The sequence below is a fragment of the Pelophylax lessonae genome, assembly GCF_965119305.1.
Source record: "Pelophylax lessonae genome assembly, chromosome: 11".
Taxonomy (NCBI): Eukaryota; Metazoa; Chordata; class Amphibia; order Anura; family Ranidae; genus Pelophylax; species Pelophylax lessonae.
The window spans coordinates 192,542,859-192,568,773 of NC_138778.1; the positions used below are offsets into that span (position 1 = coordinate 192,542,859).

General features: G+C 49.1%; 1 protein-coding gene across 2 annotated transcripts in view; it reads left to right on the top strand.

Moving 5' to 3' along the window:
- The window catches only part of GNAS (GNAS complex locus), a 385,873-nt gene that overhangs the window by 158,842 nt on the left and 201,116 nt on the right, over positions 1–25,915 (top strand). Inside the window, exon 1 of one of the 2 annotated variants that reach the window (XM_082271590.1) lies at positions 16,500–16,873. The exons of the other annotated variant lie outside the window; for it this stretch is intronic. Coding sequence (XP_082127716.1) covers positions 16,735–16,873 — 139 coding nt within the window. The 5' untranslated portion in view covers positions 16,500–16,734. Of the gene's footprint in view, positions 1–16,499; positions 16,874–25,915 lie in introns of those variants that run through there. 2 annotated transcript variants of the gene reach the window in all.

Sequence of the window (25,915 nt, forward strand, 5' to 3'; positions counted from 1 at the left end):
GGGGTAAAATCTTCCGGGGCTTAAGTGGTTAATAGGTAGCAGAGCAGATGTCTTTGGAGAAGCTTCTGTTTTGTCTGCAATTAGCTATAATTGAGGTAGGTAGACTGGCATCCCACGTGCATTGCTATGATTCTGAACTATTCTGCAACCCAAGAGGAACCAAGGAAAGTTCTGCAAATGAGCCATTAGTAAAACAAGCCGCCATCCATTGGGACAATTTGCATTTTATCAATTATTGTTTACGAGCCTGGTTACAGTTTCCTCCCAAACGACCTCCCACAGAAATCCCAAAGCCACTTGCTGTGGTGTTTGCTGTACGGATAGAAAGTAACAGGCCTTGCTCATATGAGCTTTGAGGTTATCCCTGAGCTTTAGGAGCTGCCTGTCCTGTGGGCTTTTGCTGACACACCTGGTGGTTACATAATTCCGCTTGGGGCTGTGCTTAAGAACAATTCACCTGCCAATTACAGTGAGAGGCCTCCCGGGGTCCCACATATCTGTTTGCTAAATAATGCCTGTAAATGAGCTGCCAATACATTCATCCAGTTTTTTTGCTGCCATTAACCCTTTTATAAGCCCTTTTATGTGTTACTGTAAATGCTTACCAGAAACAAGCATGAAAATCAAAATTGAAGTGTGAAATCCTGAACAGCATATTTATTCCAGATCACTCACTGAAAAAGTATTGATGGCATTGGACCAGTGTAATGCGTTTTAGGATGGGAGGTCAACAATGGCAGCCTTCCTCAGTACAAATTTCCTTTAGAAACTTGTATGAAAAGCCCAAACATTTTTTTTTTCTGTTAGGAGTATGAAAGGGCTAAAGTCGGTTAGATATTTTCATTTAGGGCCCCTTTCACACTTGTGCAATCTAAAAGTCGCACGATTTTACAGTATGACTGGACTTGAAGCAATGCCTGTGTAATGTTGATGTGTAAACGCATAAAAGTCGGACCAAAGTAGTGCAGGGACTACTTTGAAGTCACACAGATATGAACAGTATTCATTAGAAATCACTCTTTGCAGTCCCAAGTCACAGGACAAGTCGCACAAGTATGAAAGGGGACTTAAGCCCCGTACACACGTACCGAATGTCGGCCGAACAATCGGCCGTCTTTTGTCTGGTGCTGTCCTGTCGGCTGAAAACTGCAAAAGACTGCACATGAATTTTGTCGGCCAACAACAGCCGACTGCAGAAGTGATGTCATGTGATGGTTAACTTTCCGTGTGTTTTTTCTTCTCTGAGCATGCCCAGTCTTGCTAATCTGCTGTCTGTCAGCCGAAATCTGTACTGACTGGCGAACAATCGGCCGTTCTGGTGTTGGCCAACAAAAATTTTAATGCCTGCACAACAGATTCTGTTCGGCCGAAAAGTCGCTGTCAGTTGTCGGAAGCATCATACTAACAAGCCGACAATCGGCCGATCGTTTGGCGGCCGAATATTTACGGCCGTCAATCGCTACGTGTGTACGGGGCTTTAGGCCCCTTTCACACATATGGTCCATTCAGTTCTTCAGTTCAGTCACGTCAAAATGTATCAGTTTTCCATCCCTTTTTCATCAGTTGTCATCCGTTTTTCATCAGTTGTTATCTGTTTTTCATCCGTTGTCATCCTTTGTTCATCCGTTGTCATCCTTTGTTCATCCGTTGTCATCCGATCCGTTTTTTTGACGGATAAAAAATAGGGCATTCGGATGAAAACGGATGTTAACAGATGATCATCCGTTGTCATCCATTTTTACATAGAGATGCACTGATGTCCGTTTTTCATACGTCAACGGATGGATGAAAAACGGACAGCATGTGTGAAAGGGGCGTTCGTACGAATTCCTGAAAGATCTTTGGTCACAGCAATCAATGATGCCATCATTGGCTCAACTAATTTCATTTGAAGTACTTTAAAATTTTCCTCCAAATGTGTTATTTAAATTTGATTCCCAGATGTATTAAACTGGTTTATTTTATTGTTTACAAATTTAACAAAAGAATAATGCAAAGTTTATATAAATTTATAAGTATATTGCATATTTAGAAGTACATGTATATTTATATGTAGGTCATATATTCATCAGACAATAGGGTTGTAGTGGATATACAGTAAACCCCCCTCCATTGCGAAGGTTACGTTCCGGACCCAACCCCGCGAAATAGAAAAACCCTATTAAAATGCATTGTAGGCATGTTTTTTTTACTGTCACTGTACGTGTAAAAGCATTTTAAGGTCTTTAAACAACACTTTTAAAACAAACAATAGAAACTCATTTAAACACATAAAAGATACTGAGAGACATAGCAAGAGCTATGAAAAACACAAAAATATTTCATTTTTAATGATTTATATAGTAAAATAACATTACAAAAAAAAACGCAATATACCGGGACCGCAAAAACTGAACCGCGATGGAGCGGGGGTTTACTGTACTAGAATTTACTTATAAGGGCTCTTTCACACAGGCAGACACATGCATCTCTATGGGGCATCAGATGTCAGTGGAGACATGTCCGCTGACATCCCATCCGTTAAATCTGGATGGATGGAAACCCTATTTTCCATCCGTCCAGCGGATCGGATGAGAACGTACCGACGGTCCGTTCCCATCCGATTCCCCCATAGAGATGTATGGGGAACTGACAGCTGTGTCTCCACACACACTGCGGAGAACAGCTGTCATCCTGCTCAGCGGGGGATCGGCGGATCGATCCCCCGCTGAGATAAACGGAGTCCGTCCGATGGACTCCACTGTGTGAAAGAGCCCTCAATCCAGTTTTGAAAACAGTATACACAAATCTTTACTTGTATTGCTCTTTCATACACTTGTCCTGTGACTTATGTGTCATAAATACTTATTAAAAAGTGTGAATGTTTGTGACTGTGAAATTCTAATTCCATAAAAAAAACTTGTTGCACCGTGATTGTCTGGTAATTGGGGGGGGGGGGGGGGGTTAAAACAGGCGGTGATGAGGGGATACAATGCCTCTTCACAACCTTTTTAACCACTTCAATACCGGGCACTTTCAACCCCTTCCTTTCCAGGTTAATTTTAAGCTTTCAGTGCTCTCACACTTTGAATGATGATTGCTCGGTCATGCAATGCTGTACTCAAATGAAATGTTATCATTTTTTTTATGGTATTTATTCACCACTGAATTTTTATTTTTTGCAAAACAAATGAAAAAAAAAAGACCAAAATTAAAAAAATAACTTTTTTCTTTGTTTCTGTTATAACATTTTGCAAAAAAAGTAATTTTTCTTGTGCACTGATGTGTCCTGGTGAGGCTGCACTGGTAGGCTGCATTGATAAGCTGCACTGATGAGGCTACACTGATATACTGCACTGATAATCAGTGTAAAATGTCCCGGTCATAGGAAAGCCGGTTATAAGCTTTCCTTTTCTCAGACAGTGACAGCGCTGAGGAAAGGAAATGCAGATAAATGCCATTTGTTTGCATATGATCAGCTGTAATTGGACACAGCTGATCACATGGTAAAGAGCCAAAGTCATTGGCTCTTTGCCATGATCAGTAATGCGCTGTATCCGAGGGACACAGCTCACCACTGATCACTGCTTGACCCTGATCTTGACCCAGTGGTGTACACCAGAACAGAGGATCTCTTGGCTCACTCCTCATTGGCTGTAACAGCAGTGGAAGCCATTGGCTCCTGCTGCTGTCAATCACAGCCAGTGAGGGGGGAGAAGGGGGCAGGGCCGAGCTGTGCTCTGTGTCTTATAGACACACAGAGACTGCTCGGGAGCGAGCACGCATAAGTGCCCCTATAGCAAGAGGCTTGCCATGGGAGAATTTGGCAAGGGGGAGGAGCCCATAGCGCTGGCAAGGGACCCGAGAAGAGGGGGATCAGGGCTGCTCTGTGCAAAATCATTGCACCGAGCAGGTAAGTATAACATGTTTGCTATTGTAATAAAAAAAAATAGTCCCCTTATAATTATTTTAATATAATTTCCCCTCCAATAAGGCACATATAGCTGCAAAAAAAAAAAAAAATCACAGTAGTTTTATTCATTCCCTACACTGCCCAATACATTCGGGTGAAGCTGTGAATAGAAACCAATCAGCTTCCAGTTTTTTTTTTGTCAAAGCCTAAAGTGGAACTTTAGTCAGAAAATTAAGACCCGCTAGATAACTTCAGTCTGGCTGAAGAGCACAACCAATGGTAAACTGTTAAATGGATGGGTTTACCTCTGCTTTAACTGAACAATCTAAGGGCTCTTTCACACGGTCCGCCTCCGTAGGTGGATCCGTGCTGCTCAGCGGGGATCGATCCGCCGATCCCCGCTGAGCCGGCGAATGACAGCTCCGTCTCCGCTTGCAGTGCGGAGAGGGAGGTGTCACAGCCCCCGCTGCTCTCTGGGGGATTGGATGAGAACGGACCTTCTGTCTGCTCTCATCCGATCCCTGAACAGATGGAAAAATAGGGTTTCCATCCGTCCAGATTTCACGGACAGGATCGGATACGGATGGCAGCGGGTCTCAGCGGAGGTGTCTCCGCTGACATCCGCTGCCCCATAGAGCTGCATGGAGGATCCGATCAGATCCGCCTAAAAAACTGACAGGCGGATCTGATCAGATCGCCCGTGTGAAAGAGCCCTTAAGCTAGAAGCTGATTGCCTACTATGCACAGCTGCACCAAATTTTGCACTCTCCAGTTTTGTAAGTCAACCCCACTGTCTATGTTGAGTCAATATGTATAATTGTTTACCGTAGTTATCCACACAGTTCCCTCATCATTTAAGCTCCCTGTTCTCAGGGTGGGCCATATCTTCTTACTGCATTTAGGGGGTGTATATCTATTATGGTATCTGTGTGCCTGCTTTCTGCAGGCCCAGCATGCTACAGATGTACAAGACACACCTCAGAGGATGTCTAAGTAGACGAAATGCGTCTGAGCGAGTCCTGTTTATGCCATGGCGTTCTTAAGCTGTTTACAGAAAGATATCTTGAAAGTGCTTTTTTATCTGCTGAAATTAAGTGTTCTGAATTTTTAATAAACCCCTTTACAGTACGGTTTTACACTACGTGGAGGTTTCTGGTCTTTCCTTTTTGGATGTTATACTAATCGAGTGTTACAAGAGAAGAAATTATTCCATGCCTCACTGTGATGTTGGTGACCCTCTACTAAGGCGTTCAATTAAAGGTGGAGGTTGAGTTTCCCTTTAATTGTTCGTGGATAGTGGTGGGAGACACAACCCCCCCCCCCCCGGTGTATATACACCCTTGCTTTTATAGATCCATGCGGCATATGCCAATTGGGTCCACTTGATCCGGTAAGCTCCCTTATTTTTGGTGCTGCCTTAGTAAAGTAGTTGGAGCTGACTAAAAGCCAATCAGAACCTTGGTCAAATGCTTATAAATCACAGTGTGCAAACAGGCATTGTGATAGCTTTTAAAGGAGATGTACAGCCAAAGCTGGTTTGGCTGTACATCTCCTATGAATCACAGGAGTGAAGTGCATTCTGCACTCTTGTGATCCGTTTTCAATAGAGAGGGGTTCTGAATTCACAGATGTCAGTCCAGGCACCGTGTCATCATGACAATGGAAGTCGGGATCCGCCAGGTGCCTGGACGGATACCCGGCTCAGGCTCTCAGCGAGCTGCTGAGAGCCTGAGCCAGCCGCTCTATGCTCCTCCACAGCCAAGCGCTCCAATTAGCTAGGAGGGGCAGAGCAGAGAGCTGCTGACTGACAGCAGCTTTCTGTTTAGGGAGCTGTCAGAACCGAGCAATCAGCGGTGTTCAATCCCTCGGTTCACAGTGTAGAGGCGACAGAGGACAGATGAAGCATTGGATCGATGCTGCATCCACCTAAGTAAGTATAATTCTCAAAAAAAAAACAATGACATACTTCTCTTTTAAAAGTCTTTTGTTACTGTAATTGACTTGGAGATCCATGAGGGGAGACCCTATGCATGGCACTAGTCTCAATAGCCCTATTGGACTCTAACACATATCCCCTTCCTGTAGCTTGGGCTGCTTGATCTTACACTTTCTGGTAGATGAAGGGTGGGAGAGTAAATTTCACATCCCTTCCCTTTTTTGGTGAGTGTTGGTAGGCTTTATCAAACGTCAGAAAAACTCTCACCAAATGCTCTACAGACAATGAAATGGCCTAGGGCTGAGCATTCAGGAAGCATTTCTTTACTTCTCCAACGTCAATGCAGTGTAAACCTATAGCCGGGTCCTTGTAATTTCTACTGGGGGGGTTCTGTGTTTATATTATGGGGTCTGTATGTATGCAATCCACACTAGACCCAGATTGATGCAACTTCCTGCTAAATATGGAATGAATCCCATAACTGTATACAAACAGTATATCACCAGCACACTGTGGATCTGTAGCATCAGCGCAACATTTCAATGCCATGTTCATCGGGCATGTGATGTGTGTGTGTATATATCTATATATATATATATAGATAGATAGATAGATAGATAGATAGATAGATAGATAGATAGATATACACACACATCATTTTATTATATCTCATGTGACAACACTGAAGAAATTACACTTTGCTACAATGTAAAGTAGTAAGTGTACAGCTTGTAGAACAGTGTAAATTTGCTGTCCCCCTCAAAATAACTCAACACACAGCCATTAATGTCTAAACCGCTGGCAACAAAAGTGAGTACACCCCTAAGTGAAAATGTCCAAATTGGGCCCAATTAACCATTTCCCCTCCCCAGTTTCATGTGACTTGTTAGTGTTACAAGGTCTCAGGTGTGAATTGGGAGCAGATGTGTTAAATTTGGCGTTATTGCTCTCACTCTCTCATATTGGTCACTGGAAGTTCAACATGGCACCTCATGGCAAAGAAGTCTCTAAAGATCTAAAAAAGAATTGTTGCTCTACATAAAGATGGCCTCAAATGCAAGGTCTCTAACATAAACCAGCTCTGTGATGTTGTTGTGGAGGAGGACTCCAGTGGCAACCTGTGAAGCGCTGGTGAACTCAATGCTTAAGAGGGTTAAGACAGCGCTGGGAAATAATGGTGGCCACACAAAATATTGACACTTTGGGCCCAGTTTGGACATGTTCACTTAGGGGTGTACTCACTTTTGTGAAATACTGTATATTTTCTTTTTTTTTGTTTTCATTGTGGATAGAATAAAGGAAGGGGACACTGACAGCAGTAATCTTATCTGCAGGCTGTTGATGTATAAAGTATGTTGTATATAATGGGGAGGGAAGGGGGGTCCAGTCTCTTATACATCGGTGTATATCGCGTGTTTGTGTGGAGCCCTGTCTCGCCAGTGTGTAGTGGGGGGTTCCTGCCTCTTGGTGTATGTAATCTGAGTTCTGTGCATGCAGATTCTAGGTAGGTGTAGCAGATTCTAGGTAGCTAGGCTTTGGGTGTATATAGTAATTCAGAGGGCTTCTCTGTGTCTGGGGGGGTCCAGACTCTCTGTGTATTTAAATAAGATGATTATCTCTGTGTTGGAGTGGAGCAGGCTCTCAGTGTATAAAGTTTTAGGGGGTCACGGCTCTGCAGGGTGTCGGTGTATATTGTAGTGGGGGGGGGGGGTCCTCTCTGCAGGTTCTCGCTCTGTATATAGTATTGGGTGTTCTCTCTCTGTTTGCGGGGGGACTCAATGTATATAGTGGAGGGGAAGATTTTATTTGTTTTTGGGAGTCCAAACCTTTGGTGTATATAGCAGGTGTCATCTCTCTGGGTTGGTATAGTAGTGGGGGGGGACTCTCTGCCTGGCAGGTCCAGACTCTTGGTGTGTAGAGTGGAGGGTGGCTCTTTTTGTGTTTGAGTGGTGCAGGCTCTTGGTGTATTATAGTAGTGGGGTGCCCTCTGTGTATGTGGGGGGGGGGGGGTAGGGGCCTAGCTCTGCAAGCTTTCAATGTACAGGGAGTGCAGAATTATTAGGCAAATGAGTATTTTGACCACATCATCCTCTTTATGCATGTTGTCTTACTCCAAGCTGTATAGGCTCGAAAGCCTACTACCAATTAAGCATATTAGGTGATGTGCATCTCTGTAATGAGAAGGGGTGTGGTCTAATGACATCAACACCCTATATCAGGTGTGCATAATTATTGGGCAACTTCCTTTCCTTGGGCAAAATGGGTCAAAAGAAGGACTTGACAGGCTCAGAAAAGTCAAAAATAGTGAGATATCTTGCAGAGGGATGCAGCACTCTTAAAATTGCAAAGCTTCTGAAGCGTGATCATCGAACAATCAAGCATTTCATTCAAAATAGTCAACAGGGTCGCAAGAAGCGTGTGGAAAAACCAAGGCGCAAAATAACAGCCCATGAACTGAGAAAAGTCAAGCGTGCAGCTGCCAAGATGCCACCAGTTTGGCCATATTTCAGAGCTGCAACATCACTGGAGTGCCCAAAAGCACAAGGTGTGCAATACTCAGAGACATGGCCTAGGTAAGAAAGGCTGAAAGACGACCACCACTGAACAAGACACACAAGCTGAAACGTCAAGACTGGGCCAAGAAATATCTCAAGACTGATTTTTCAAAGGGTTTATGGACTGATGAAATGAGAGTGAGTCTTGATGGGCCAGATGGATGGGCCCGTGGCTGGATTGGTAAAGGGCAGAGAGCTCCAGTCCGACTCAGAGGCCAGCATGGTGGAGGTGGAGTACTGGTTTGGGCTGGTATCATCAAAGATGAGCTTGTGGGGCCTTTTCAGGTTGAGGATGGAGTCAAGCTCAACTCCCAGTCCTACTGCCAGTTTCTGGAAGACAACTTCTTCAAGCAGTGGTACAGGAAGAAGTCTGCATCCTTCAAGAAAAACATGATTTTCATGCAGGACAATGCTCCATCACACGCGTCCAAGTACTCCGCAGCGTGGCTGGCAAGAAAGGGTATAAAAGAAGAAAAGCTAATGACATGGCCTCCTTGTTCACCTGATCTGAACCCCATTGAGAACCTGTGGTCCATCATCAAATGTGAGATTTACAAGGAGGGAAAACAGTACACCTCTCTGAACAGTGTCTGGGAGGCTGTGGTTGCTGCTGCACGCAATGTTGATGGTGAACAGATCAAAACACTGACAGAATCCATGGATGGCAGGCTTTTGAGTGTCCTTGCAAAGAAAGGTGGCTATATTGGTCACTGATTTGTTTTGGAATGTCAGAAAGAAATGTATATTTGTGAATGTTGAGATGTTATATTGGTTTCACTGGTAAAAAAAATAATTGAAATGGGTATACTGTATATTTGATTTTTGTTAAGTTGCCTAATAATTATGCTCAGTAATAGTCACCTGCACACACAGATATCCCCCTAAAATAGCTAAAACTAAAAACAAACTAAAAACTACTTCCAAAAATAGTCAGCTTTGATATTAATGAGTTTTTTGGGTTCATTGAGAACATGGTTGTTGTTCAATAATAAAATTAATCCTCAAAAATACTGATTTGCCTAATAATTCTGCACTCCCTGTATATAGTAGCGGGGGGGGGGGGGGGGCTCTGCAAGCTCTTGGTGTATTATGGTAGTGGGGTGTCCTCTGTATCTGGGGGTAGGAGCCTGGCTCTCAGTGTATATAGTAGTGGGGGCCTGGTCTCTGTATAGTAGTTAGAGTAGGGGGGGTCCCAGCTTTGCAGGCTGTGTATATAGTAGTGGTAGGGGGGGGGTTCCCCTGTGTCCTTGTGTGTATATTGGAGGTGGGGGTCCTCTCTGTGTTTGGGGGGTGTATCTAATAGAGATCCTCCTTGTGTTCTCAACAAGCTTTCATGGTATATTGTAGCGGATAGCAGGGGCGTCCTCTGTGTGTGTGTGTGTGTGTGTGGGGGGGGGGGGGGGGGGAGGGGTCTCTGAAGGGTCTTGGCATATATAATTGTGGGGTGTCCTCCCAGTGTTTGGGGGAGGGGGGCGGTCCTGGCTCTGAGGGTATATAGTAGTGGGGGTCCTGGCTCTGCAGACTGTCGGTGTGTATAGTAGTGGAGTCCTGGCTCTTCAGACTCGACTCTGGGTGTGTATACAGTGGGTACAGAAAGTATTCAGACCCCCTTAAATTTTTCACTCTTTGTTATATTGCAGCCATTTGCTAAAATCATTTAAGTTCATTCTTCTTCCTCATGAATGTACACATAGCACCCCATACTGACAGAAAAACACAGAATTGTTGCAGATTTATTAAAAAAGAAAAACTGAAATATCACATGGTCCTAAGTATTCAGACCCTTTGCTCAGTATTTAGTAGAAGCCCCCTTTTGATCTAATACAGCCAGGAGTCTTTTTGGGAAAGATGCAACAAGTCTTTCACACCTGGATTTGAGGATCCATCCTCTGCCATTCCTCCTTGCAGATCCTCTCCAGTTCTGTCAGGTTGGATGGTAAACGTTGGTGGACAGCCATTTTTAGGTCTCTCCAGAGATGCTCAATTGGGTTTAAGTCAGGGCTCTGGCTGGGCCATTCAAGAACAGTCACTAAATTGTTGTTGTGAAGCCACTCCTTCGTTATTTTAGCTGTGTGCTTAGGGTCATTGTCTTGTTGGAAGGTAAACCTTCGGCCCAGTCTGAGGTCCAGAGCACTCTGGAGAAGGTTTTTGTCCAGGATATCCCTGTACTTGGCCGTATTCATCTTTCCCTCGATTGCAACCAGTCGTCCTGTCCCTGCAGCTGAAAAACACCCCCACAGCATGATGCTGCCACCACCATGCTTCACTGTTGGGACTGTATTGGACAGGTGATGAGCAATGCCTGGTTTTCTCCACACATACCGCTTAGAATTAAGGCCAAAAAGTTCTATTTTGGTCTCATCAGACCAGAGAATCTTATTTCTCACCATCTTGGAGTCCTTCAGGTGTTTTTTTAGCAAACTCCATGCGGGCTTTCATGTGTCTTACACTGAGGAGAGGCTTCCGTCGGGCCACTCTGCCATAAAGCCCTGACTGGTGGAGGGCAGCAGTGATGGTTGACTTTCTACAACTTTCTCCCATCTCCTGACTGCATCTCTGGAGCTCAGCCACAGTGATCTTTGGGTTCTTCTTTACCTCTCTCACCAAGGCTCTTCTCCACCCGATAGCTCAGTTTGGCCGGACGGCCAGCTCTAGGAAGGGTTCTGGTCGTCCCAAACGTCTTCCATTTGAGGATTATGGAGGCCACTGTGCTCTTAGGAACCTTAAGTGCAGCAGAAATCTTTTTGTAACCTTGGCCAGATCTGTGCCTTGCCACAATTATGTCTCTGAGCTCTTCAGGCAGTTCCTTTGACCTCATGATTCTCATTTGCTCTGCCATGCATTGTGATCTGGAAGGTCTTATATAGACAGGTGTGTGACTTTCCTAATCAAGTCCAATCAGTATAATCAAACACAGCTGGACTCATATGAAGGTGTAGAACCATCTCAAGGATGATCAGAAGAAATGGAAAGCACCTGAGTTAAATATGAGTGTCACAGCAAAGGGTCTAAATACTTAGGACCATGTGATATTTCAGTTTTTCTTTTTTAATAAATCTGCAACAATTCTGTGTTTTTCCGTCAATATGGGGAGCTGTGTGTACATTCATGAGGAAGAAGAATGAACTTAAATGATTTTAGCAAATGGCTGCAATATAACAAAGAGTGAAAAATTTAAGGGGGTTTGAATACTTTCCGTACCCACTGTAGTAGTGGGAGTCCCAGCTCTGCAGACTCTGGGTGTGTATAGTCGTGGGGGTCCCAGCTCTGCAGACTCTGGGTGTGTATAGTCGTGGGGGTCCCAGCTCTGCAGACTCTGGGTGTGTATAGTCGTGGGGGTCCCAGCTCTGCAGACTCTGGGTGTGTATAGTCGTGGGGGTCCCAGCTCTGTGTCCCCCCCTCCCTGGTGGGCTGGTCCATAGGGCTCGGTATGTGTGTGTGTGTCCGGTGGGCTGGTCGGTAGGGCTCACAGTGTGGTTCACCCCCACGGTGGGCTGGTCGGTAGGGCTCAGTGTGTGTGTACCCGGTGGGCCGGTCGGTAGGGTTCGGTGTGTGTGTCCTCGGTGGGCAGGTCGGTAGGGTTCGGTGTGTGTGTGTGTCCCCGGTGGGCTGGTCGGTAGGGTTCGGTGTGTGTGTGTCCGGTGGGCTGGTCGGTAGGGCTCGGTGTGTGTCCCCCGGTGGGCTGGTCGGTAGGGTTCGGTGTGTGTCCCCGGTGGGCTGGTTGGTAGGGCTCGGTGTGTGTCTCCCCGGTGGGCTGGTCGGTAGGGCTCGGTGTGTGTCTCCCCGGTGGGCTGGTCGGTAGGGCTCGGTGTGTATGTGTCCCCCCGGTGGGCTGGTCGGTAGGGCTCAGTGTGTGTCCCCGGTGGGCTGGTCGGTAGGGCTCGGTGTGTGTCCCCGGTGGGCCGGTCGGTAGGGCTCGGTGTGTGTCCCCGGTGGGCCGGTCGGTAGGGCTCGGTGTGTGTCCCCGGTGGGCCAGTCGGTAGGGTTCGGTGTGTGTGTCCCCGGTGGGCCGGTCGGTAGGGTTCGGTGTGTGTGTCCCCCCGGTGGGCTGGTCTGTAGGGCTCGGTGTGTGTGAGTGTCCCCGGTGGGCTGGTTGGTAGGGCTCGTTGTGTATGTGTGTCCCCGGTGGGCTGGTCGGTAGGGCTCGGTGTGTGTCCCCCCGTGGGCTGGTCGGTAGGGTTCGGTGTGTGTCCCCCGGTGGGCTGGTCGGTAGGGTTCGGTGTGTGTCCCCCGGTGGGCTGGTCGGTAGGGTTCGGTGTGTGTGTCCCCGGTGGGCCGGTCGGTAGGGTTCGGTGTGTGTGTGTGTCCCCGGTGGGCTGGTCTGTAGGGCTCGGTGTGTGTGTGTCCCCGGTGGGCTGGTCGGTAGGGCTCGGTGTGTATGTGTGTCCCCGGTGGGCTGGTCGGTAGGGCTCGGTGTGTGTCCCCCGGTGGGCTGGTCGGTAGGGCTCGGTGTGTGTCCCCGGTGGGCTGGTCGGTAGGGCTCAGTGTGTGTGTCCCTGGTGAGCCGGTCGGTAGGGTTCGGTGTGTGTGTCCCCGGTCGGCTGGTCGGTAGGGTTCGGTGTGTGTGTGTCCCCGGTGGGCTGGTCGGTAGGGCTTGGTGTGTGTCCCCGGTGGGCTGGTCGGTAGGGTTCTGTGTGTGTGTGTGTCCCTGGTGGGCTGGTCGGTAGGGCTCGGTGTGTCCCCGGTGGGCTGGTCGGTAGGGCTCGGTGTGTGTCCCCGGTGGGCTGGTCGGTAGGGTTCTGTGTGTGTGTGTGTCCCTGGTGGGCTGGTCGGTAGGGCTCGGTGTGTGTCCACGGTGGGCTGGTCGGTAGGGCTCGGTGTGTGTGTGTGTCCCCGGTGGGCTGGTCGGTAGGGCTCGCTGTGTATGTGTGTCCCCGGTGGGCTGGTCGGTAGGGCTTGGTGTGTGTCCCCGGTGGGCTGGTCGGTAGGGCTCGGTGTGTGTCCCCGGTGGGCTGGTCGGTAGGGCTCGGTGTGTGTGTGTCCGCGGTGGGCTGCTTGGTAGAGCTCGGTGTGTGTGTGTCCCCGGTGGGCTGGTCGGTAGAGCTCGGTGTGTGTGTGTCCCCGGTGGGCTGGTCGGTAGAGCTCCGTGTGTGTGTCCCCGGTGGGCTGGTCGGTAGAGCTCCGTGTGTGTGTCCCCGGTGGGCTGGTCGGTAGGGCTCGGTGTGTGTGTCCCCGGTGGGCTGGTCGGTAGGGCTCGGTGTGTGTGTCCCCGGTGGGCTGGTCGGTAGGGCTCGGTGTGTGTGTCCCCGGTGGGCTGGTCGGTAGGGCTCGGTGTGTGTGTGTCCCCGGTGGGTTGGTCGGTAGGGCTCGGTGTGTGTGTCCCCGGTGGGCTGGTCGGTAGGGCTCGGTGTGTGTGTCCCCGGTGGGTTGGTCGGTAGGGCTCGGTGTGTGTGTCCCCGGTGGGCTGGTCGGTAGGGCTCGGTGTGTGTGTGTCCCCGGTGGGCTGGTCGGTAGGGCTCGGTGTGTGTGTGTCCGCGGTGGGCTGCTTGGTAGGGCTCGGTGTGTGTCCCCGGTGGGCTGGTCGGTAGAGCTCGGTGTGTGTGTGTCCCCGGTGGGCTGGTCGGTAGGGCTCGGTGTGTGTGTCCCCGGTGGGCTGGTCGGTAGGGCTCGGTGTGTGTCCCCGGTGGGCTGGTCGGTAGGGCTCGGTGTGTGTGTCCCCGGTGGGCTCGTCGGTAGGGCTCGGTGTGTGTGTGTCCCCGGTGGGCTCGTCGGGAGGGCTCGGTGTGTGTGTCCCCGGTGGGCTGGTCGGTAGGGCTCGGTGTGTGTGTCCCCGGTGGGCTGGTCGGTAGGGCTCGGTGTGTGTGTCCCCGGTGGGCTGGTCGGTAGGGCTCGGTGTGTGTGTGTGTCCCCGGTGGGCTGGTCGGTAGGGCTCGGTGTGTGTGTCCCCGGTGGGCTGGTCGGTAGGGCTCGGTGTGTGTGTCCCGGTGGGCTGGTCGGTAGGGCTCGGTGTGTGTGTGTCCCCGGTGCGCTGGTCGGTAGGGCTCGGTGTGTGTGTCCCCGGTGGGCTGGTCGGTAGAGCTCGGTGTGTGTGTCCCCGGTGGGCTGGTCGGTAGGGCTCGGTGTGTGTGTGTCCCCGGTGGGCTGGTCGGTAGGGCTCGGTGTGTGTGTCCCCGGTGGGCTGGTCGGTAGGGCTCGGTGTGTGTGTGTCCCCGGTGGGCTGGTCGGTAGGGCTCGGTGTGTGTGTGTCCCCGGTGGGCTGGTCGGTAGGGCTCGGTGTGTGTGTCCCCGGTGGGCTGGTCGGTAGGGCTCGGTGTGTGTGTCCCCGGTGGGCTGGTCGGTAGGGCTCGGTGTGTGTGTCCCCGGTGGGCTGGTCGGTAGGGCTCGGTGTGTGTGTCCCCGGTGGGCTGGTCGGTAGGGCTCGGTGTGTGTGTCCCCGGTGGGCTGGTCGGTAGGGCTCGGTGTGTGTGTCCCCGGTGGGCTGGTCGGTAGGGCTCGGTGTGTGTGTCCCCGGTGGGCTGGTCGGTAGGGCTCGGTGTGTGTGTGTCCCCGGTGGGCTGGTCGGTAGAGCTCGGTGTGTGTGTCCCCGGTGGGCTGGTCGGTAGAGCTCGGTGTGTGTGTCCCCGGTGGGCTGGTCGGTAGGCTCGGTGTGTGTGTCCCCGGTGGGCTGGTCGGTAGGGCTCGGTGTGTGTGTGTCCCCGGTGGGCTGGTCGGTAGAGCTCGGTGTGTGTGTGTCCCCGGTGGGCTGGTCGGTAGAGCTCGGTGTGTGTGTCCCCGGTGGGCTGGTCGGTAGAGCTCGGTGTGTGTGTCCCCGGTGGGCTGGTCGGTAGGCTCGGTGTGTGTGTCCCCGGTGGGCTGGTCGGTAGAGCTCGGTGTGTGTGTCCCCGGTGGGCTGGTCGGTAGGGCTCGGTGTGTGTGTCCCCGGTGGGCTGGTCGGTAGGGCTCGGTGTGTGTGTGTCCCCGGTGGGCTGGTCGGTAGAGCTCGGTGTGTGTGTCCCCGGTGGGCTGGTCGGTAGAGCTCGGTGTGTGTGTCCCCGGTGGGCTGGTCGGTAGGCTCGGTGTGTGTGTCCCCGGTGGGCTGGTCGGTAGGGCTCGGTGTGTGTGTGTCCCCGGTGGGCTGGTCGGTAGAGCTCGGTGTGTGTGTGTCCCCGGTGGGCTGGTCGGTAGAGCTCGGTGTGTGTGTCCCCGGTGGGCTGGTCGGTAGGCTCGGTGTGTGTGTCCCCGGTGGGCTGGTCGGTAGAGCTCGGTGTGTGTGTCCCCGGTGGGCTGGTCGGTAGAGCTCGGTGTGTGTGTCCCCGGTGGGCTGGTCGGTAGGCTCGGTGTGTGTGTCCCCGGTGGGCTGGTCGGTAGAGCTCGGTGTGTGTGTCCCCGGTGGGCTGGTCGGTAGGGCTCGGTGTGTGTGTCCCTCCTGACGTCGCTCATCATGTGAATGTCTGCCTCTCCCAGAGTGCTCTCGGTCTTCTCTCCGCCCCACCCCAGTCTCAGCCCTCATTTCCCAGCCGTGAGAAATAGAGCAAAATACTGCAAGAAGGAGAAGAAGAAGAAGGAGGCGGAGGAGGAGAGGACTGGACTGGACTGGAGAGGACTCAGCGGCGGCGGTCAGTCCTTCACCGGCCAAGGGACTGGGGACCCCGACATCCCCCCAATCTCCCCCCCCCCCAGGAAGACAGCTCCGGGGACCCCGCTTCCCCTCCTCAGGGGGGAGGACCAGACATTGGCAGGATCGGGGGCCTGGAACCCGCCGGACACCCCAATAATCAGGATCGGCTCCCCGTCACCCCGCAATCTCTGATGATCGCACGGCCACCAGGGGGCTCCGGGGCTCCTCATTTTTGGGGGACCCTCGATTGATTAACCCGCTCGGTGCCGCCCCCCCAACTGACAACACCTCCACCCGCCGTGCCCCCCCCCCTAAATCTGGTCGGCCGACGAAGATCGAGGTGCCCCCCACCACGGAAAGGAGGAGATCGCAGGCCACCATTTTAAGACAGGAAGAGAGGGGGAGGCAGGCTGACATCTCTCATCACTTCGGGGAGCTGATGTGTGATTTGGGGGGCGTGTGACCCCCTCACAGCTGACATTCATGACCGGCAATTAAAGGGGCCTTTGCTCGGATCGGGGTGCCTTTTCTGATTTTCATTATTATTATTTTTTTTTTATTATTTAAAGGAGCATACCCCTCCCTTCCCCCCCACCCCCCCACCCCCCTCTCTCTTGTCAAGGGCCGCGGCCTAGTTGTTTGTTTTGCCTCCTCCGGTGGCTGCGGTGTTTCCTGAGCGGGCAGGCCGGCCCCCGGGTGTCGGTGAGCGGTCAAACTCGGGGCGGAGAGCTCGGTGCAGGCCGTGACTCGGAGGCGTGTTGCTATAGAGGCGGCTGGCAGCACGAGGAGGAGAAGAAGAAGGAGGAGGAGGAGGATGGGCTGTCTGGGGAACAGTAAGACGGAGGACCAGCGCAATGAGGAGAAGCAGCAGCGGGAGGCCAACAAGAAGATCGAGAAGCAGCTGCAGAAGGACAAGCAGGTGTACCGGGCCACACACCGGCTGCTTCTGCTGGGTGAGCGGGCAGGGTGGGGCTCTATGGGGGGAGGGCTGGCTGGGAAGCCTGGAACTTGTAGTGCCTGTCACCCCAGATAGAGAGACAGGATTGGGAGAAGCCCAGTACAGGCCTTGTGCCGTTTATGTGGAACTGCTTAACACTGCTGGAGTCCATATTTTCATCAATACCACTAAGGGGGCCTGAACCCCTTCATACCTCCAATGGGGTCCCCCAAACCCCTTATCCAAGCCCTTTATACCTCCTATGGAGTTCCCCAAACCCCTCTTCCATAGTACAGACAATTTATACCTCCTGTTGGGTCCCCTGAACCCCTTGTTCCTAGTACGCCCCTTGATCCCTCCTGTGGGGTCCACCAAGCCCTTTGTCCCTGGTACGCCCCTTGATCCCTCCTGTGGGTCCCCCCCAAACCCCTTACTCCTAGTACAGGCCCTTTATTCCTGCTATGGGTCTCCTGAAGCCCTTACTCCTAGTACAGGCCCTTTATTCCTCCTATGGGTCTCCTGAACCCCTTATTCCTAGTACAGGCCCTTTATTCCTCCTATGGGTCCCCTTAACCCCTTATTCCTAGTACAGGCCCTTTATTCCTCCTATGGGTCTCCTGAACCCCTTATTCCTAGTACAGGCCCTTTATTCCTGCTATGGGTCTCCTGAACCCCTTATTCCTAGTACAGGCCCTTTATTCCTCCTATGGGTCTCCTGAACCCCTTATTCCTAGTACAGGCCCTTTATTCCTCCTATGGGTCCCCTGAACCCCTTATTCCTAGTACAGGCCCTTTATTCCTGCTATGGGTCCCCTGAACCCCTTATCCCTAGTACAGGCCCTTTATTCCTCCTATGGGTCCCCTGAACCCCTTATCCCTAGTACAGGCCCTTTATTCCTCCTATGGGTCCCCTGAACCCCTTTTCTCTAGTACAGGCCCTTTATTCCTCCTATGGGTCCCCTGAACCCCTTATCCCTAGTAAAGGCCCTTTATTCCTGCTATGGGTCCCCTGAACCCCTTATCCCTAGTACAGGCCCTTTATTCCTCCTATGGGTCCCCTGAACCCCTTATCCCTAGTACAGGCCCTTTATTCCTGCTATGGGTCTCCTGAACCCCTTATTCCTAGTACAGGCCCTTTATTCCTCCTATGGGTCTCCTGAACCCCCTTATTCCTAGTACAGGCCCTTTATTCCTCCTATTGGTCCCCTTAACCCCTTATTCCTAATACAGGCCCTTTATTCCTCCTATGGGTCCCCTGAACCCCTTATTCCTAGTACAGGCCCTTTATTCCTGCTATGGGTCCCCTGAACCCCTTATCCCTAGTACAGGCCCTTTATTCCTCCTATGGGTCCCCTGAACCCCTTATTCCTAGTACAGGCCCTTTATTCCTGCTATGGGTCCCCTGAACCCCTTATTCCTAGTACAGGCCCTTTATTCCTCCTATGGGTCCCCTGAACCCCTTTTCCCTAGTACAGGCCCTTTATTCCTCCTATGAGTCCCCTGAACCCCTTATCCCTAGTAAAGGCCCTTTATTCCTGCTATGGGTCCCCTGAACCCCTTATCCCTAGTACAGGCCCTTTATTCCTCCTATGGGTCCCCTGAACCCCTTATCCCTAGTACAGGCCCTTTATTCCTCCTATGGGTCCCCTGAACCCCTTATTCCTAATACAGGCCCTTTATTCCTCCTATGGGGTCCCCTTAACCCGTTATACCTGCTATGGGGACCCCCAAACCCCAAATCCCTTGTGCAGGCCTTTTATACCTCCTATGGGGTTCCCCAAACCCAGTACCCCTGGTACAGTTCCTAAATACATTGTGCGGTCCCCTGAAACCCTTATTCCTAGTACAGGCTTTTTATACCGCCCATGCGGTCCCCCAAACCCCTTTTCCCTAGTACAGGCTTTTTATACCTGGTCCCCCCAAACCCTTATACCTAGAACAGTCCCTATAATACCGTCTGAGGTCCTCCCAGCCCCTTACCCCTAGTACAATTTATTTATAACTTCTATGGGGTGTTCTGAACTCCTTATCCATAGTACAGTCCTTTTTAATACTGCCTATAGGGTCCTATGAGCCTCTTATTCTTCATACAGTTCACTTTATACCTCCTATAGGGTCATCTGAATCTATTATCGCTTGTAGAGTTCTTCCAAACCCCTTATCCCTTGTACAGGCCCTTTAACACCTCTTATGGGGTCCTCCTAATCTCTTATCACTAGTACATCCCCTTTTATACCTTCTATAAGGTCCACCTAACCCTTTATCCCTAATACAGACCCTTTAATATCTTCTAATGGGCCATTCAAATCCTTTATCACAATTAGAATACTCTAGTACAGTCCCTTTATACCTCCTATGATGTCCTCCAAGCACCTCTTCAATGGTAGTCTTTTTACCTCCTATGGTGTCCTCTAAACACTTTAATCCTAGTAAACCCCTTTATACCCCTAGTGGGGTCCTCTGAACCCCTTATCCCTAGTACACCCCTTTTTTTTTATACCTCCTATGGGGTCTTCCAAACTCCTGTGTTTCTAGTATAATTCAGTCATACCTCTTATGGGACCCTTCAAACCTCATCTCTCTAGTAGTCCCTTTTATATCTCCTGTATGGTCCTCTAAATCCCTTATCACTAGTAGAGTCCCTTTATACCTCCTTTTGAAGTCCTCCAAACTTATTATCTTTAGTACAGTCCCTTATACCTCCTATGGGGTCCTCCCAACCCCTTGTCACTAGTATATTTCATTTATGCTTTTTATGGGTTCCTCTAAAAAACCTTTTATCTCTCATATACTCCCTTTGTATCTGCTATGGCAGGGATCTCCAAACTACGGCCCTCCAGCTGTTGTGGAACTACACATACCATGAGGCATTGTAAAAGTGACATTCACAGGCATGACTAGGCATGATGGGAATTGTAGTTCCTGAACAACTGGAGACCCCTGTGCTATGGGATTCTTGGACCCCCCCCCCTATCTCCAGTATAATTGCTTTATACTCCTTATGGAGTCCACCAAACCCTTTTGTCTAGTAAAGTTTGTTTCATACCTCCTTTGGGGGTCCTCTCACCCCTTTATCCTCTTTGTGGTATCCTCCAAACCCCTTATCCTCTTTGTGGTATCCTCCAAACCCCTTATCTTTAGTACATTGCATTCATTTCAGTTATGGGTTTTTCAGAACTCATTCTCTTTAGGAAAATCCATTAACACCCTTTATCTCCAGTCCAGCCAATTCATACTCCCAAAAAACCCTGTCTCTAGTACAGCCCTATCCTACCCTTTATGGGGTTCTCCAGAGCTGATCTTCTGTACAGCCCAATAGCAACCCTAGCCATTTGAACCTTTGATTTGCACAGCCTAAAAAAACACCAACAACAAAGTTTGCCCAGTCCTTAATCTGTAGTAAAGATCTCTTAATTCCTTTGATGGGTCCACTGAAATTCCTGATTTGTAGTACAGTTCATTATCACTTCTAGGAATTCCTAATCTGTAGCAAAGCACGTTTAGGTTACCAGTATATTTTTCTGAACCCCTAAACTTTGGACTAGCCCAGCATAAAGGGTTTTCCTGTTTCCAGTCTGTAGCACAGCCAGCTTCCCCTGTAGGATGATTACTAGCACTGATCTCTATTGCAGTTCAATAAAATCACTATTAGAAGTATTGGAACCCCTAATCTGTAATACAGTTTGCTTATCACTGGCTTTTGACTGCCTCTTCTGTATTCTCCCAGCTCTTCCCAATATGTGGAATGGTTTACCAACCCTTAAGCCTCGTACACACGCAACGATTATCGGCCGACCGATCGGCCGTCTTTTGTCCAGTGTTGTGCTGTAGACTGCACACAAATTTTCTCGGCCAACAACAACCAACTTCAGAAGTGATGTCATGTTCTGGTTTACTTTCCGTGTGTTTTTTCGTCTCTGAGCATGCCCAGTCTTGCTCATCTGATTTTTTTGTCTGCCGAAATCTGTACTGACTGATGGAAAATCGGCCGTTCTGTTGACGGCCAACAAAAATTTTATAGCATGCACACCAGATTTTGTTCGGCCGAAAAGTCGGAGTCGGTTGTCGGAAGCATCATACTAACAAGCCGAAAATCGGCCGATCGGACGTTGGCCGAAAATTCACGGGCAACAATCGTTGCGTGTGTTCGAGGCTTTAATCTATAGTACAACTGCTTTAGGAAACCTCATAATCCCAGAAACGTATTGCTGCTGTCATCTGACTAAATCTGTAACAATAGTACAAAAAATTCAGCCCAGCGCTCACTCCGAAGGGGAAGACTGGCGTGCTGCTCTCCTCAGGCAGGGAACTCCAAAGCGGGTACATAGATACATAGAAAAGAAAGGAAGAGGAGGCGCAAACACCTAGTGCATTACCCGTGGTCAATGTAGCTAATATTTAATAAAAAATGCCAAATGCATACTCACAGACATAAAGATAAAAACATGTTACAAGAATCCACCATGTGTGAACTGGAACAAGTCCTTCAGTCAGGACCGCTAACGCGTTTCGGGGGTCAGGCCCCCTTCCTCAGAGCTTCTTTTCTATAAATCTGTAACAATGTTTACAGAACCCAATTACATTTTACTAAATCCCAAATCCATGTAAAAGCTACCTAAAGCGTTTGTTAGACCAACATTTCATATTCCTGATATGTGCCTGCTGTACCATGTACTTGTATGAGAAAGTATCCTGTTCTCTTTGTATTGCTTTCTTTATGTGAAATCCCTGGTGTTCCTGCCAGTCCCTCTGCTTTCCTTTTAAAAACTGACCACACTAAGCAAGGGAAACACATCATGGTCAGTTCTCTAGCTGTGCTGGGAACTCGGCCTGCTCTCCACCAATGATCAGACTTGTCTTTACTCCCCGCTAGCCATTCACTGGGGAGTTCAGTGTGCTGCTGCTGCTTCTCCTCCCTTAGCTCTTATGCAGCTGAGAACAGAGGGAATGTGATACTTTCTCTATATGTATACACAAATGTTTTGCATTTTATTTTGGTTTTATACAGAATGGGTTGTTTTACAAGGTGATCATTTACAATCACTTTAAAAGAGATGTATGGGATTCTTCTTTTTTTTTTTTTTTTTCCCCCCCATTAATACTTGCCTAGATGGATGCAGCATCTGTCCCCCAGCGTCCCTACACTGAGAACCGAGCGATCAAACACCGCTGATTGTTCTGACAACTCCCAGAGTAGAGAGCTGCTGACAGCTCTCTGCTCTGCCCCCTCCTTGCTCATTGGAGCTCTGGGCTGTGGAGAGGTGAGGAGCGGCCGGCTTAGGTTCTCAGCGGCTCGCTGAGAGGCTGAGCCGGATATCAATCCAGGCACCTGGCGGATCCCAACTCTGTGGATACCATGACACGGTGCCTGGACCGACATCTGTGACATCAGCAGAGAGTGGACTTAAGCCCGCTGTCTGCTGAAAACTGATCACAGAAGTGCAGATCGAACTGCACCCCTATGATCCATAGGAGATGTACAGCCAAACAAGCTTTGGCTGTATGTCTCCTTTTTTTGCAGTAATCTGGTTACTACTGAAATTTGTGTCTTTTAAATTCGTGGTACCCCACTAAACTTCTGTTGACCTCAGGGGGGCTCACTGTGGTATATGGGTACCCTGCTATTCTTCATTACATGCCTCTCATCCCAAGCTCTGCAGTTCTCGACTCATCCCTTTCTCTGATTTCCCTGCTACTGTCCTGTGAAGTCCTCCCAAACCTGTAAAGCTCTCATCACCCTGTTGTCTGTTACGTTTATGTCTTAAAACTCCACAATCTGCATTACAGTTAAAGTGACACTAAACTTTTTGATTTAAAAAAAAAAAAAAAAAAAAATAGTGCACTTTGTTGCTCTCAGCCTTCTCCAAATTACTTTGTTTTTTATTGCTGTGATCCAACGTCCTGTTAGAGGGTGGCTGTGTTCATTCTCCATGGTCCCACTTAAGTAGGAGTGTACCCATCTTATGTACTATGGGATGTGCAAACACTTTAATGTAAAATAGTCTACAAAATCATTAAGGCAGAGCTCTACCCAAAAGGGGAAGTTCCACTTTACCACCGGAGGATTTTGCTGTCTTACGTCCAGGCCACTTTTTGCATTTCGGCACTGTGCGACTTTAACTGACAATTGCACGGTCATGCAGCGCCGTACCCAAACAAAATTTATGTCCTTTTTTCCCACAAACAGAGCTTTCTTTTGGTGGTATTTGATCACCTGTGCGATTTTTTTTTTTTTTTTTTTTTTTTTTTTTTTTTTTTTTTTTTTTTTTTTTTTTTTTTTTTTTTGCGCTATAAACAAAAAAAGAGCGAAAATTTTGAAAAAATAACTTTTTCACATTTTTTTTTTTTTATATGAAATTCCCCCCCAAAAAATTTAAAAATCAAATTTTTATATCAATTTTGGCCAATTTGTTTTCTGCTACATGTTTCTGGTAAAAAAAAATCACAATAAGCGTATTTTGATTGGTTTGCGCAAAAGTTATTGCGTTTACTAACTAAGGGAAAGATTTCTGTAATTTTTGGTGTTTTTTTTTTTTTTTTTGAGTAATGGCGGCGATCTGCGATTTTTGCGGGACTGCGACATTGTGGTGGACAGATCGGACCCTTGACTGACATTTTTTGACACTTTTGGGGGTACCAGTGACATTACTACAGTAATCAGTGCTATACATATGCACTGTTACTGTAAAAATTACACTGGTGGCAGGGAAGGGGTTAATTTTATTGGAGAGGAAGGGGTTAATGTATGCCTGGTGCCTACTGACATGTGTGGGGGGAGGGAGGTGACTGAGTGACACAGGGACAGATCCCAGGTTCAGCTATGCTGAATCCTGCAATCTGACCCTGCCTGTCACTTAGGAGATCTGCCGCTTTGTTTACACAAACGGGCGGATCTCCACACTCGATTCCCCGACGATCGGGGAAGAGCGGCGGTGATCACCGCCGCTCCTCCCCTGGCCCGACTCCCGCTGTCGCCCACAAGGGAAGGAGTCCAGCGACGTAGGTCTACGTCGCTGGGCGATAACGAGCCACATTGCCGCAGTAGCAGCAATGTGAGCGGGGGTAAAGTGGTTAAGGACTCTTCTGCCTAGGCAGCTTGAGTGTAAGTTTTCTCCCCCTCCCACCTTGCAGTCTTCTGGGACACATCACAGATTGCCCCACCAATGGTGAGGTGCTGCACGGCTTGCTCATGCTCAGTGCGGTGCTGTCACAGCCGGGTGCCCACAGTTGCAATGCCAGTGCCACGGAGAGGGAGAGAAGCGAGGCTTCAGGTGGCCGCATCACCGGACCATGGGACAGCTGGGTGCATGTTTATTAAAAGTCAGCAGCCACACTTTTTTTGTAGCTGCTGACTTTTAATAAACCCCAAAATGAGTGGAACTCTGCATTAAATAGTGGATGTGTTGAAGCTGAACTTCGGGCAAAATATTTTTTTTTTTCACACTGCAGGGGTTAACTGCTCCTTTTATTTTAGGGAAGAGGAGAGTAAAGATATATTTTCTCAATCCACTGATTCCCTCCCTGCAGAAAACCAATCCAGCACCCCCATGCTCCAGCGATCTTGAAGAGGACTGTACCTGACGTTTGCACACTGCAAAAACAGGAACAGTCCACCTCTGGACCTTGGGGGAGTGAAGTTTTTTGGAGGATTGGTGGATCAGGTGAATATAAACGTTGTGTCGGCACAGCCCCACTGCTTTGGGGAGGGGGGGGGGGGGATTGCTTGGAGGTGGGCTTTAAGATTGTTAAGCGTCACTTTAAACCTCTTTCAATAAATGTATGCAGTAATTTGTTCACCCTTTGCATGGACTACTATATTGTATGAATGCCTCGCAAAGCAACACTGCATTTTTCACCTCCAAAATTTATCAAACTTCTTTTCACCTTAAATTGCTTTGACCGGTAAATCTGAGTCCTCTTTGAATGCTAAATCTGAAAGAGACTGACTATTATCCAGCCTCTACCACTATACTGGGATCTTCTCCGCCAACTTCTTTCTCCTGTACTTACTCTGAATCCAACATCTGGACGAAGTGTGTTGCCATGCTTTCCTTATTTTGCTAACCCTGCCAAACGTAAGCTCCGTTCCCTAACTACTGTATCTGATATCATTTGGGTATACCATACCTGGCAGCAAGCATCACTTAATGTCTTGTGTCTCTTGATCCTAGAGAAAGGTCCAACATACCTAAGAAGTGATCAGTGCTGACCCCAAACTTATGTCAGGCTTAATGCCTCGTACACACGCAACGATTATCGGCCGACCGATCGTCCGACTTTTGTCCAGAGTGTTGTTGTGTTGGTTGGAATGTGTCTAGACTGCACACTAATTTTCTCGGCCAACAAAAATCTACTTCAGAAGTGATGTCATGTGCTGGTTTACTTTCCGTGTGTTTTTTCTTCTCTGTGCATGCCCAGTCTTGCTCATCAGATTTTTCTCTGCCGAAATCTGTACTGACTGACCGAAAATCGGCCGTTGTGTTGACGGCCAACAAAAATTTTATAGCCTGCACACCAGATTTTTTTCGGCCGAAAAGTCGGAGTCGGTTGTCGAAAGCATCATACTAACAAGCCGAAAATCGGACGTTGGCCGAAAATTCCCGGCCAATAATCGATGCGTGTGTACGAGGCATAAGGAACCTGTGGTCCACGTTTTGTCCAAAAAATTTAGCAGAGATTTAATAAAACTGGAAAGTGTAAAATCTGTTGCAGCTGCGCATAGCAACCAATCAGATTCCAAAGCTAAATTGAACAAGCTGAAGTAAGAATCTGATTGGCTGCACCAGAGTTTGTACTCTCTGAGTTGTAGTAAATCGCCCCCCACAAATCTTATTGTAATGTGTAGGACTCTACTACTGTCTAGCTATTCTGTGCTCCCCACTAATCTGGTTTCCTCACAAACTTAACCTGGCATTATTACCTGACTCAAGATGTGGCAAAATTGTATTGCCTAATAGCTAGCACCTCCGTGTCCTCTGTAAGAACAGCCTAGGCAATTTTTCTTTGCATGTATGTGAAACTGAAAGTTCTAGCACTTGGATATCAGTTTCACCTTCTA